General features: G+C 45.7%; 1 protein-coding gene across 1 annotated transcript in view; it reads right to left on the bottom strand.

The window, feature by feature from the left end:
* The window catches only part of ZCCHC2 (zinc finger CCHC-type containing 2), a gene marked incomplete at its 5' end in the record, with an annotated part of 51,197 nt that overhangs the window by 24,040 nt on the left and 13,399 nt on the right, over positions 1–13,758 (bottom strand). The window contains 4 exons of the mRNA XM_045296069.1: positions 3,891–4,003; positions 5,980–6,051; positions 7,966–8,042; positions 10,848–10,959. Coding sequence (XP_045152004.1) covers positions 3,891–4,003; positions 5,980–6,051; positions 7,966–8,042; positions 10,848–10,959 — 374 coding nt within the window. The remainder of the gene's footprint in view (positions 1–3,890; positions 4,004–5,979; positions 6,052–7,965; positions 8,043–10,847; positions 10,960–13,758) is intronic.

Below are 13,758 nucleotides of genomic sequence, written 5' to 3'. Positions count from 1 at the left end.
CTGTATTTTCCCTTTTTCGTTTAATAAATTGGGTAATACGAGTGTAATGGTGACTAAAGGGTGTTTTTTCATGTCCTCTATGCTCTAACTACAAAAATATTTTATTTACAAATAAGGAATCCTACTTCGCGGAATATCATTTATCACAGTAGGGTCTAGAACCGATTAACCGTGATAAACGAGGGTTCACTGTATTTATTAAAGGAGATGAAAATTATACCAACGAGCCAATGACTCACCTACTCTATTAGCAGCACTTGTTAAAGGCATATGACAAGCTAGCCATGTGGCAACGAGAGATTAATCTACATGGTTCTGTCTGCTGCTTATATCACCTCTACTTAGAACAGCGGTTCTCAACCTGTGGGTCACAATCCCTTTGGAGGTCGAACAACCCTTTCACAGGGGTCACCCAATTCACAACAGTAGCAAAATGACAGTTATGAAGTGGCAATGAAAATAATTTTATGGTTGGGGGGGTGGTCGCCACAACATGAGGAACTGTATTAAACGGCATAGGAAAGTTGAGAGCCACTGGCTTAGAAATTTCTAGTCCTTTACAAAGAGTCCTGATATATTCTTTGAATCTGCAAATCATTTTCAAGGAATCTCTCCACAGCACTTCATAAATCTGGAAAACGTTTTAAGCACAAAGCTAGTCAGATTTTTAGAAAAAGAAAGCCGCAAACAGAAAACTCCCTCTAAGGACAACACAGAGAATGTAAGGGCTGCACAAGGAGAGTCAGAAGGGATTTACCTGCAGCCCTTGAAGATGTTTCTGACGAATTCAGTATACATGCTCAGAACCTGAGAAGAGAAATGGGGCCTAAAACTGCCTTATCTAGTGTCACGGGCAAAACAACCGTGGAAGGAAAAATCATGATGTCATTCCAGCTCACCTGGTGCCTGCTGTCTTTACAATTCATGTTATTTCCCCAATGTTCTGCACCAGGCATTTGTTAACTTTTCATGAAACCCGATTGATCTAAAAGCAACCCAATGATTCTAGGTCAAGCACTACTTTGTACACAAACACACTGAGTATGATTTTATGCTTCATCCCTTCAGCTGTAGCAGTGTATCACTGCATCTCTGAGTCTACCACTAGCCGGCCAGCTGACCTCAAACAAGTCAATGACCTTCATTTGCATCTGAGGTCAAGTGATAAAATAGAACCTGCTGGGGCCCAAGCACTCACTGCAGCCAGGATGGGGAGATATGAGCACACATCAGCCTGCCAGTCCAGGAGATTCCCACTGTCTGCTCAGCACACACCCAGCTGCCACCTGGCTTCGTTACTGTCTCCCCCAGCATAGACGAGCAGCCTTCACAATCCTGTCCACTGCCTGTTCCCACACAGTAGCAACAGCTCTTCCTAAACCACACTGAGAGGCCAAGGCCTGAGTGCCCACCAGCCTCGAAGAAGGCCCTGCCACTCAAACTGTATCCTTGGACCACCATTTCCTCTTGAACCAAACTCACTGCCATCAAGTTGATTCCAACTCATGGTGACCCTACAGGACAGGGTAGAACTGCCCTGGTGGATATGCAAGGCTGTAAATCTTTATGGGAGTAGAAAGCTTCATCTTCCTCCCAAGGAGCTGCTGATAGTTTCAAACTGCTGACCTCGCAGTTAGCAGCCCAATAGCCTTGTGCTTCCCCTACTATTCCACCAGGGCTCTAGAGCTTATGAGAACTGCAAGTTCTAGAGAGCCTGGTGCAATAGTGCAGCCTAAGAGTCTGCATTCAATAGGATCCCAGGGGATCTGTGTGCCCAATAGAGCTAAGTAACACTGGGGACAACTCAGGAATTCAAAACTGATCCTGGCCAACTTCTCCCTTGCTCCTTACAAAACCTTTAAGCTACTGCTCCCCGGCCTAGCCCTACCTTTGCTCCATTCCCTCCAAACCCTTCCACTGTGCCCTCCGAGATGCCCCAGTCCCCTCTCAATGAAGGAGCTCTGTACTTCTTTTTCTGACCAAAATCTGATGGGCCCCTTGGAGCAAGCCTTCCCTGTAGACAGGTGGGTGTACCCAGTGAAGCTGCCCCTCAGCTACTGTGCCCAATTTCCACCTAGTCTCTGCTGGAGCCCTGGTGGTGTAGTGGTCAAGTTGGGCCGCTAACTGCAAGGTCAGCAATTCAAAAACACCAGCTGCTCAATCGGAGAAAGTGAGGACTTTCTACTCCCATAAAGAGTTACATGTAGTCTGTGACGCTCTACCCTGTCCTCTAAGAGGGTCGCTGTCTACGTGTCAGCTGCGACTCAATGTTAGTGAATTTGAGCGTTGTTTGGTCTTCTGCCAGGTACTAGACTTTAAGCCTCTCTTATAAAAACTTGTCCATTGTCTGGCCCCCTGCTAGTAACGTCAGCACTCACCAGTCACCCACCTGACATGAGAGGCTCTTTGCTTGGTTGTCTTTGTCCAGTGACTCATCCTACTCATTTACTTCCAGTCACAGCCTGGGCCTTGTCACACATGGAAAACACTTTCCCCCGGCCCCTAGATTTCTGCCTCTCTGTGGGGAAGCTCTTCTCTGGCCTCAGCCCCACTCCATCCTGAGCACTAGGGCTGGTTCATTGCTGAGGAGGGGGAGCAGATGACCCTCTGTCTCAATGTGTCTGTGTCCCAGGGAGCCACCTTAGACTTGGGGGCAGATGGGTGGAAGTCTCTGTCAGGCCTTGACTCCCCCACCCATGCTCCAACACTGGGATTGCACTCTGCCCTGGGTGCTATTAATGACACCAGTTTCCAGTCAAACACATTTGCTTCCTCTTAGGCCACAGTTCCTCAGCAGCTCTCCCTTAAACAGGAAAGCCTGAAGACGACCTAGAAACCACTAAGCCACACATCCCATGCTGTCATCTCAATTGGATGCTTCCTGCTGGATCGCGTGGCTATTCCCCCGCTGCCTAGTCACTCCACTCAGCAGACCCTATTTTTATGTCCTTGTCCAGTGTTTTTCTGACAGCCTGACAGTGTTTCCTAAATGCCCCTGCCTCACTGTCCTTGTCACATTCATTCAAGAAAGGCCCAAGTCAGTACACATCCAACCATCTGTTTCCCCAACCCTGGGACCTGAACTGCTGGAAATCACACCTCAAGACAGACCAAGGCCATTGTAATTCACTGATCTTCTGTCTTGCCTGGTGGACTCAGCTTCCTTAAGCAGGTTGATCTCCCAAGTGCCTCCACAACTAGTTTAGACCCTTCTCTCCTCTCAGACATTTGATCCTCAATCTAGCCCCTCTTAAGTATGCCTCCTACGTCACATAAAACACAAACCGTTGGCAACAGGGCCCTCTTACAACAGGGCAAATGTACTATAGATCCGCACCCTGCCCCCTCTTCTGCTGACACCCCTGGGAGTCCCCTGCACACCCACCTTGCCAATACCAGTCTCTTCCAAGAGTCTGTAAGTGGCATGAGGGCCAAGTCCCAGACCCTGACTTGGCACCTCCCGAACAGCAGATGGGAACCAGCAGGCGGTTCCAAGTGAACTTGTCTTCTCGGGCCCATTTCATGGCCCCATCTTCTCATGTGACAACTTGGAAACCAAACCAAACTCAACTCAAAGTCTTTCGTTCCAGGTCTGAATCATGCAGTATATTACAGAGGCATTAAGAGGTCTCACGGAGCATCTGTCTGCTTTAGACATGACTCTCGACAGTGTCTTAGAGCTTCCAGCTCAGTGCACAGTGCTGACATCGTGTGGTGCCTTTCATGTGACGCTAGGTATCCGTGGTAATGCGAGGGGAAGCCCATTTCTATAGTACCAGAGAAAGACCCTCTCCAATCTACCCAACTGGCCCTCCTCCCATCAACCTCCAAGTGCCAACAGGCCTGCTGCCCCACTGTTGCTGCTGGAACCCCACTGGCAGAATGCCTACCTTAGGATGGGCTCGAGATCGGGATGTCGCCGCTCTTCCCTTTTCAAAGAGCCCTGGTTTAGCGCTCTTAGGATGGTCTTGTCAAAGGTTTCTGAAGACAATTCCTTTGGAAGCTAGAAAAGGTTAGGATACACATACACACATCAAGCTATGCTCAAAGTTAAGTTTTGTATTTAGTACTAAACATGCTACACGCCAGGACAACATGAGGGTAATAAGCATCTCCTGCCTGCATCAATCACCCAAAGCAGTTTCTTTTCCAGACATTCCTGCCCAGCCCAGGGCCCCACCCTGGAGAAGTACAGATGCTTCTCCACCAGGAAGTTTGCCCTTTGCCTCCTGTGTACCTTGAGACCCCCGAGGAGCAGAGTAACCCCTCAGAGACAGACAGGGAGGGGAAGTCTGTCTGAACAGCCCACTCCGACAGTCTCCCAATCAGTCTGAATATTTACCATGGCAGTGCCACCCATCACAACACTAGGCAGAACACTAACCCAGAATAAATACTTGCAACTTATTTATTTTCAGGTGCATTTTTATCTGCCAATTTCAGTCCTAGAGGAGGGTCTGTCTGTGAAAGGCCCAGCTCTACACCCAGTCTTCCACATTCTGGGGACCTGTTTGGAATCTCCCTTCCTCTCAACTCTCCCTCTCTGAACACCTGGCCTCTGCACACCTCAGGGGCTGGTTCAGCCTCTGCATGAGCTCCTAGCACAGACTGGTACCCACACATGGCTGGCACCTACATTTGTTTAATTATACACACCGAAGCCTCATGGGAATTATCTACAAAAGCCCAGTCCAATTCAGGATCTGTAACCTGCTCTTCTGTCTTTGCTATGTGGCTGTAGCAGTGAAGAAGACACAAGCCCCACCCTCAGAACCGGATCCGGGTGTGTCGGAGCAGCTGCTAAAAATAAAAAGGAAATGGGGGGAATGGGCCGAGACTGTAATTTAAATGGAAGTGGGGGAGCAGGAATGAAAGCCTGGACCCCAAACTTAGGCATTTTTTCATATTATGGTAAACAAGAGGTACAATAGTGCTGCAAGGTAAAGGCCTCTAATTTCCACAGGTGGTCAGAGGGCAATGCTCGTGTTTCTACCAGGCCAATTTTGAAAGGAAAGTAAACGGTGTCAACCGTGAACTTGACAGGCTCGTTGGGGTACAGCAGGTCAGTGGTCTGGTTAAGCACACCATGTGATAAAATGATGTCACAGGACCTGAGAAGTCACAATTCTACTTTAGAAAAATACTTACAATCAAATGTTGGTTCAATGGGGATCATTAATGATGATCATTTTGAGACATGAATTACCTATTTGAGGATTTTCTTTGTAAGCATTTAAGCTAAGTTCTATGTGCTACTCCAAGTTCTGCAAGTTGATAAAATCTCTTTCAGCTTAATGACTGGATAGACACACATGATCAAACAGGAATACAGTGCTGGGGTGATAAGCTGACAATTTAAAAACGAGCACTTTCCTGGGACATTCAGATTCTGGGCTCAGCTTGAGTTGGGAACGATTCCCATTTCTGGACTGTCTGTTTTACCTCCCTTGCCTACTGAGAAATAATATATTTACTTCTACCTATATGCCTCTGAATAAAATTAGTATACGAAATAGAAAGGCTGAACAAAATGATCTAAATTATTATTCATCCCTGCAAGTTCCCATCATTGTCTTATTCTCAATAGTCTGCAGGGAGGGAGCGGTGAGCCCACAAAGGAGGCTGTCAGTGGAGGCTGAAGAGCTGGTAGGTCTGGGAGCCAGTACCCAATGATCACAGGGCTCATTTCACCACACAGATGCTTTTTTGCCTAAACTCCCCTTGAAGGGGCCCCAGTCATGCTCACCTTAGCAAGAAACTAGGAAAGGCTCAAATTTTAAAGCCTTTCACCACTGGCAATTTAAGGTAATAAAATGTGTGTTTAAAATAGCACGACACTTGCTACAGCTAATGTTCATGGAGCATTCTAAGCAATCTCATTTACAGATGTTTGTTTTCATTTTCCTGCTGGTTTGTTTTGGCATGGGATGCTAATGTATCATGTCAAAACCACTTTAACAGTAAAATCCGTACATTTACCTTCAGTAGGAATTCTTGTAGTTCTTGCTGGGTTTTTGTTACTGTTGTTACTGAAAGATCAGACCAATTTACCTAATTAAAAAACACACACACAGAAACACGATATGGTTATTCCTGAGGCAAGCGTTAGCTGGAGGAAAAGTCCTGCAAAAATAAAGGGCCTCACCTTAACCTTTACTAACAATTAGAAGTTATAATAAAAGTTAATCTGGCATTGTCATGATTTCTTCAAAAATGTTAAAATTAACTATTGACATATTCTAGTCATTCTCTTCAAGTTTTTTTTTAAAGCAGTATTAAAATAAGGTGACTAAGTTTTAGCAATATTTGAGAAGAGGAAATGTCACATTCCTTTTTGGCAAAGTTGCAGGATTTCAAAATGAACCTCAGTCTACAAGTGCAGACCTCTGTCCAAGAAAAGACAAAGTCTTATCTTTTGGGAGTCCACTGTATCCACACCCATAGGAGAAAGAGGAGCATTTCCTGACCCTCTGACAGAACCACACCCTCTTCCATGGGGACTTGTGGTTGATAAGAGATTTCATCTTTATCTAAAAACTTTACAATCCTCCTAAGGGGAGTGAGGCAGGTATGACCCATAGCCCCCACTTGCAGAAGGGGACTTTAGTGAAATGCAGCCCAACCGAGTGTGAGAGCCAGTGCTGAAACGGACCACATCCCCAGTTCTGGGAGCTCCTTTTCCATTCAGTGGGCTTACTTGTAGCCCACTAGCAAGTTCTTCCCTACAAATAACACCTGAGATATGCCATCATCTACATCGTTATCCACTACTCACATTATAATGACATACTTTAAAATACACTGAAATTATCTCACAACAAAAATCTGTGAAGTGGCTTTCAGTCCTGTTGATAGGCAGGGAGCACTGTTCTTGGTGGAGGGAGGGGCCAGAGCAGACGGCTCAGCTGCCAAGCCTGAGCCTAGTGTAGGAGACAAGAAAGCAAGCCCAAACCAAAGCCCTTTAACCAGTGCCGTCGCAGAGCACACGGAGAGCATTGTACCAGAGCAGAGAATCCCACTCACCCTGTGGGGAGAGAACCTGTAAGCTGTGGCACCTGGAGGGGTGCTTGGGAATAAGTGCAGAGCAGAGGGGCTGGGATCCCATGTGGCCAAGCTGCAGGCCAGGCACATGGAGAGGCCATTTCTCCCACTAGGCAGAAGTCATCCAATAAATGTCCTAAGTAGCTCAGATATGGTGGGATGGCCCACAGATGTAAAGTCCTGCTTTCCACAAGATGAGAAGCACCTGGAAAGGTGACATTTGAATGACCGAGAAGACACTCTATTGGCAGGTCAGGAATGAGCCCATGAGAGAAACGCGTCTCCCGCAGGTGTTCCTCACTACCTCAGAGTGCCTGCAGTCCAGCTGTTGAGGGAAAGGCCACAACGGGGAGCTGATGTCCATGCAGGGAAGAATGAGGGCCATGTACTGAGTAATCCCATGGCAGCCAACAGGCAATAAAGAGGTGTTGCAGGCCATAGCCTGGGAGGAACATGATCAGAACTGGGCTGGCACGAGAGCAGCGATGGAGAAAAAGTCAAGTGACAAAAGGCCAGGGAATAAACATGTCACAGAGAAAAGGGGAGGAGAGAGAACAAAGCCAGGAAAGAATGTGCCTGCAACCAGGATTAAAGCACTGGAGAAGATGCCAGCCCCTCCCCTCTGCAGGTACACCTGACACCAGAAAGGACTCCCAAAATCTAAGGCTGCTTGGCGGTTTTGTTGTTCTTTATCAAGATTTTCAAAGTAATTTTATAGGGATAAAATTAAAGAGTTTTTAACATGGCAAACCATGCTAAATACACTAAAAATAGTTCTTCCCTTAATTACAGAGAATATACAGACCTATCTTCTACTTATCTAGTTAGTGTTCTTAAGTTCACAAATCAGCCATATGTTTTCCAAAAGATTGATTTTCATTCTCTCCCAAGCTCATTGGTCTGGGATGGGAGCCAGCAGCTTACCTTGAAGGTATACTCCCAGTACTTGTCAGCCCTTTTACTCTGGACCCCCGTTAGCAGGATCTTCTCGATGTGTACAGCTGAAATGAAAAAAAGCACATGTAACTTTCCTTTCAGCATCTAGAGAAAACTTCCAGTTACCGAGAGCAGCCCTATAATTTGGCAAATACGTAATAATTAAGCTATTGACCTGGTCTTTACCACTGGCCTTCAGTCATGACATAAGTACACGGGAGCGGGGCTCCCTCCAGCAGGGAAACAATGTTTGCTCTATCTGTCTACCAGGCTGAGGGACTGGGTAGTTTTGAGTGCCCTGCTCAGCTCTAGACACTGAAAAGATATATACAAGGGGGCTTAGAAACACTCACGGGAAAATTCAATTCTCTTTTAAATCCCAAATTCCATGAACTTCTTGAAACCACAGTGTATAATAAATGCTAGCATTAAGGTTTTATTTCTGAATGATATCAATAGTAACTCATTTTAGGATGAACTAAACTTGGTGATGCTGCCGGGCAAGCACTGGACTGCTAACAAGGTTGGCAGTTCAAATCCACCATTGGTCTGCAGCAGAGCAATGAGGTGGTCTGCTCCCATAAAGATTTACAGACTTAGAAACCCTATACAAGGTTGCTATGAGCCAGTAGGTTTTGGTGGGGTAAATATGGTTCATTCAGCTAACTATAGATTGATAGACGAAAAAAAATTACTCAAAAGTAATATCCCAAACTAGTAACAATTGCTGTCAAACCAGGAATTAAAAAAATCTGTTTTCTCAAACGTGATCTTTAATACAACATATTGTGCTGAACTCTGAAGGTTATAGAAATTTCAACTAATCATAAAACTAAAACAGTGATAGGTGACGGTCATGACTTAAACACAGTAACTCAGAATAGTGATAAAAATAGCAGCTTATTCACGAAGTGAACGTCCAAAAAAATGTGAACACAGCAAGAAAAGAACATACACATTTTACAAACTGGACCCTTCAGTGGAAGTGTGAACTTAGAAGGAAAGACTGCTGCTCAGACATGGTGTGCACAGCAGCAGCACGACTGCTGGGAGACCAAGGGGTCAAGAGGTTGGTGACAGGGGTAGGACAAAGGTCACAGAAGGAGGAGCATGCCTGGACAGAACAGGGGAGCAGGACACAGGGAGAAAAGAGAAGGATGTGTTTGGTCCTAAAGGGAAAAGTTAGAGCAGATGACGCAGAACATAGAGTTACAGGCGTGGTGGAGGACACTGTTTCAGGCCAGGGAGGCGGCCAGGGAGGGAAGGGCAGCGTGAGGCACAGACCTTTCAGAGAAGCAGAGGCTCCTGACACCCTGAGGCAACATCATTCAAATATATACCGGGAGCTTCAGAAAGTTTATGGAAAAGTTATCGTTGAATTCTCTTTTTCCATGAACTTCTTTGAACTCCATAGTAATGTGTTTGATGGCCTGCTTCTGGGTCCATTTTCCCTTAATGAGGCAGAAGCCCAATGCTAAGGGGAAGCGCAACGCCAGGTGAGAGGCCAAGAATACTGTAGAAAGGCCAAGTCTGCAGCTTGCAAAGTTTTTGCTAGAACATTGTCAAAAGGAAGATACCACCAGCTAATGCAGAAATAAAGGAGCCCTACTCTGCAAACCAGAGGGCCAAGGGTGAAGGGCTCCCTTGTTGGGGCAGATCCGAGTGTGTCTTAGCAGATACAGGCATGATGGCTTTACAGAGTCCAAGGGCACGGCTACACCTGCAGCCTCCATGGCACCACCCCACACCCTAGCTGCTGTCAGAATCAAGAGAAGAGCTGTCTGGGGTGAGGAATGGATGATAATGGGATTAAAGTTAAATGAAAATTTGAAAGTATAAAGGAATATAATAAAAGTCAACTATACTTCCTTTGCACAGGTCACCGTTTCACAAAAATACTTCCAGTCAAAAAATCCAGCCCTTCACCCTGAGGTCACCCCAGCTTCAGGCTTGTCGACACTCAGGACTACGGTGGCTTGGCTGGAATGAGGAGGAGATGGCAGGGAAGACTCCAGAAGTAATAATTAATTATGTAAAGGCTTTAAAACATTAAGCATCATATTGGTTTTTCCTTTATGAGGAAAAGGTATAAAATGTAAAATGCTAAAAAGATCCCGGGGACTGAAAAGAGTTATTAAACACACACAGCCTATTGCCACGGAGGAGTTGATTCTAGTGCACAGTTACCCTACAGTGCACAGTCAAGCTGCCTCACAGGGGTGTAAGGCCGGTAGGTACAGTGGTCAAGAGTGCTAGACGGGTTCAAACCAGCAGTCAGTATATGGGACAGGGACGTGGCAGGTTGCTTCCAGAAAGACATAGAGCTTTGAAAGAACATCTGGGGTAGTTCTACTCTGCCCTGTGGCATTGACTCAACAGTGGTGGGCTTGGTTTTAATCTTTACAGACACAGACTATCATGTCCTTGTTCCTCAAAGGTGATAATGACAAATTCACAACTATTCCAGCTGAGCAGGATGTACCAGGCTTCTGATAGCGCATACTTCCTGTTCTTACCTTCCCGTGCACACGGATCCAGAGGGAAGGTTATCAGAACTCTGGACCTATTAGATGACCATGCCCTTCCAGCCCCACCCCTCTCACAGCGAACCCCTGTAACAGTGCACTACAGACACAGCACAGCAGACACTGCATGCTTTGCAAACAGCCCTCGTCAACCAAAATCACCGAGCTGGTTTCAGAGAGAGCCACAAAGTCATGGACAGACCAAGCAGAACCTGGGGGTGGGGGCACAGCGGAACTAGAAGGGTAGAAGGGCCAGGAGGTTTCCTCCACTCCCACAGGCAACAGAGCTGTCAATATAAAACTATTCCCAGACCTTTGCATCTGTTGACACTTTACGATGCATACCTTCTCGCTGGGCTCTGTGAGGTGCCAGAGGAAGTCCGTCGTGAGGGATGGGGGCTTCTTCTAGTAAACCACTCTTGTTACTGTGTGTGCAATCCCCAGGAGCAGGATCGTTCTAGAGGACAAAGAGGGGTGTGTTAATCTATAACACAGACCATGAATGGCAAATGCCAGAAAACAAAACCAAATTAGAAATCTTCTACTATCTTACATTTTCACACAGCAACCATGCTAATAACTAGTCAGTGACCAGATCTGTGGTTACACACTATGGGCCGGAGACCCAGGGCAGAGCAGCCCCGACAGCTTCCGGTCCCAGGGATAGCCTGTTTGTTAGTTCCTGCCCCAGCTTTCTTGGGACATATAAATTAGCATGCTATAATTCTGAGTTGCCAATTGTACACTAAATTGAACCAGAATAGAAAGAACACACCTTTACATGAATGCCCCATATGAAAGGGCAGTTGCATTTTTAAGTCTTATTCGCCATACAATTTGCATGTATTGCTTGGTTTTAGGGAACTTTTAGGCAGGTATTTTGTTAGAGAAAAGATGGTTTCACAAAAGGTATTATCGGAACACACCAAATCTTTTTCTGAACCAAGAATGCGTGGGCACCGGGTATCCTATTGATACATCATCTAATATCAACGGGGAACTCTAAAGCTCAACCACTAGTAAACTGGAGCCAGGCTGACTCCTAGGAGATGGGCTGCTTGGGATGACGAACAGCAGGTGTGATCACCTGGAGAAGGCACCCCCTGTTGCAGTCACTTTGGCACACTGGTGAGGGAGGAGATGAAGCCATGTGCTCCAGGAATGATTTACAGTGTGGAAACCTTATACGGGGTCACTGTGGCAGTATTTTTTTTTTTCCACTGACACATTCTTAGGCCCAAAACGCAGCTCTTTATTAGTTCTCTTACCACAGTGCCTAACCTTACCCCCACCCCATTCATGTGCAGAAGCTCAAACACTACTCACACCAAAGTTGCCTATTTGAGCCTTTTACAATTTTACAAATCTGCGATGAATAATATACATTGAATTTTAAAAATGTATGTGTGAGAAGGCGAGGCAACGGTCCCCAAATCCCAAGTATATCACTGAACACACTTGGTTCTGTTTCTAAGCACTCGGACTGCCCGAGGAGGAGTGCCAGTGAACCACCAGATTTCTGGGGGTTCTGGAGGGCTCCACCCCAGCCATAGTTTGTCTGACTTTCCCTGATGCCCCAGGAAAAAACCACCTGAAGAGGAATGCAGGGCCCTTAAGGGCAGTTACCAAGTCTCAATACTGATCAAAGATGTGGGTAAAAAGAATCCATCCACACTGCAACAAAATCGTGTATCCTACCCCAGACCTCAGCGACACCGACTGCAAAGGAATAAACAATAGCACACTTGCTTAAGCAAGACTTTACTTCTCAGACATACACTCTGCTGGTTCAGAATGAGGCAGCTTCAAAAAGTCTGCGGAAAATGTCCATTATACTTTTATTCGATTTTTCCAAAACCCTCTTGATGTCCCCTCGTACGTACAAAATCAGTACCGCTAGACTAATGAGAGAGAATAGATGCAAAAACCAAAAATCAGGAAAGAAACACTGAACTTAATTTCGCTTAGCATATTTAAATACAGACTCTACAGATTAAAAAAAAAAAAGGATTATAAGGGAATGTTATGAACAACTTGTAAGCCAACAAATTAGACAATCTAAACAAAATGGGCAAATGCCCACAACCACATTTACCTAAAGCAGTGGTTCTCAACCTGTGGGTTGCAACCCCTTTGGGGGTCGATGACCCTTTCACAGGGGTCTCTCCTCATTCATAACAGTAGCAAAATGACAGTTATGAAGTAGCAACAAAAATAATTTTATGGTTGGGGGGGTCACAACATGAGGAACTGTATTAAAGGGTCGCAGCATTAGGAAGGTTGAGAACCACTGCCTAAGGGGATTAAAAAAGAAATCAGAAATCTCAGCCAACCTGTAACAACAAGAACCAGCATCAAAAACCTCCCCACAAATAAAAGTCCAACCCAGACACCATTTACACTCATTGTATTTGAAAACATGCTAAGCAAAATTAAGTCAGACATAAAAGGACATGTATTATATCAGTCCATTTATAAGAAATAACCCTATGAGGCTAAAGTTAATTCTTGCTTACCAGGGACTGAAGCAAAGGGGGTGGGTAAATATTGCTAAAGACTGAAGTGACTTTAAGAACGCAGTTTAACATGCAAGTTTAATAAGCCAAGGAGGGAGGTGGGTTTCAGTTCGTACCTGAGAATGAAATTTGTCAACCCTCATGAACTCACTCGACCTTGCAACTGAGCCCAGAGCATGTATCAACGCTATCAAATCACTGGCCTAAGCTCTGAAGAAGCAACTCCACAGCTGGCCCATGAGGCCTGGTCACTGGCCGACAGAAAGTAAGTGCAGAGCAATGTGCTCACGGGGATTCTCGTAGGCTACTTACTCTGAGGAGGGCAAAGGTGTAGAAAACCTGAGCACTGCTGGCTTCATGGACGCTCAAAGTGAGAATTACACCCCATTTCTGTACTAAGTGTCAGGATCAAAGGAACTTTCCTCTGTTTGGATGAGAAAGAAAGCTTAAACTACACAGCCTGAAGACCCGTGCCCAGGAACACGGGCATCAGTCCTGGGTTCCACACTACTCCTGCTTATCTCAGGTCAGGCCTTTTCTGTGCTGGCGCGTGCCTCCTCTGAGAGTTTCTGACTCGTGGAAGCCTATGCATCGTGGGGATCCAGGCACTGCCTTATCCTCCAAAATATCAAAACAGTTGCAAAACCAAAAATAAAACCAGTTTCTTGATTCTTTTTTTTTTACTAAACTTAATAACTTCTTTAGATGTGTTTACACTTACGTTTCTTACCTGACTAATA

Source organism: Echinops telfairi, unplaced genomic scaffold (assembly GCF_000313985.2).
Source record: "Echinops telfairi isolate 266 unplaced genomic scaffold, ASM31398v2 ScPeMD7_7400;HRSCAF=8409, whole genome shotgun sequence".
Classification (NCBI taxonomy): Eukaryota; Metazoa; Chordata; class Mammalia; order Afrosoricida; family Tenrecidae; genus Echinops; species Echinops telfairi.
This window is presented reverse-complemented; position numbering and strand designations above follow the sequence as displayed.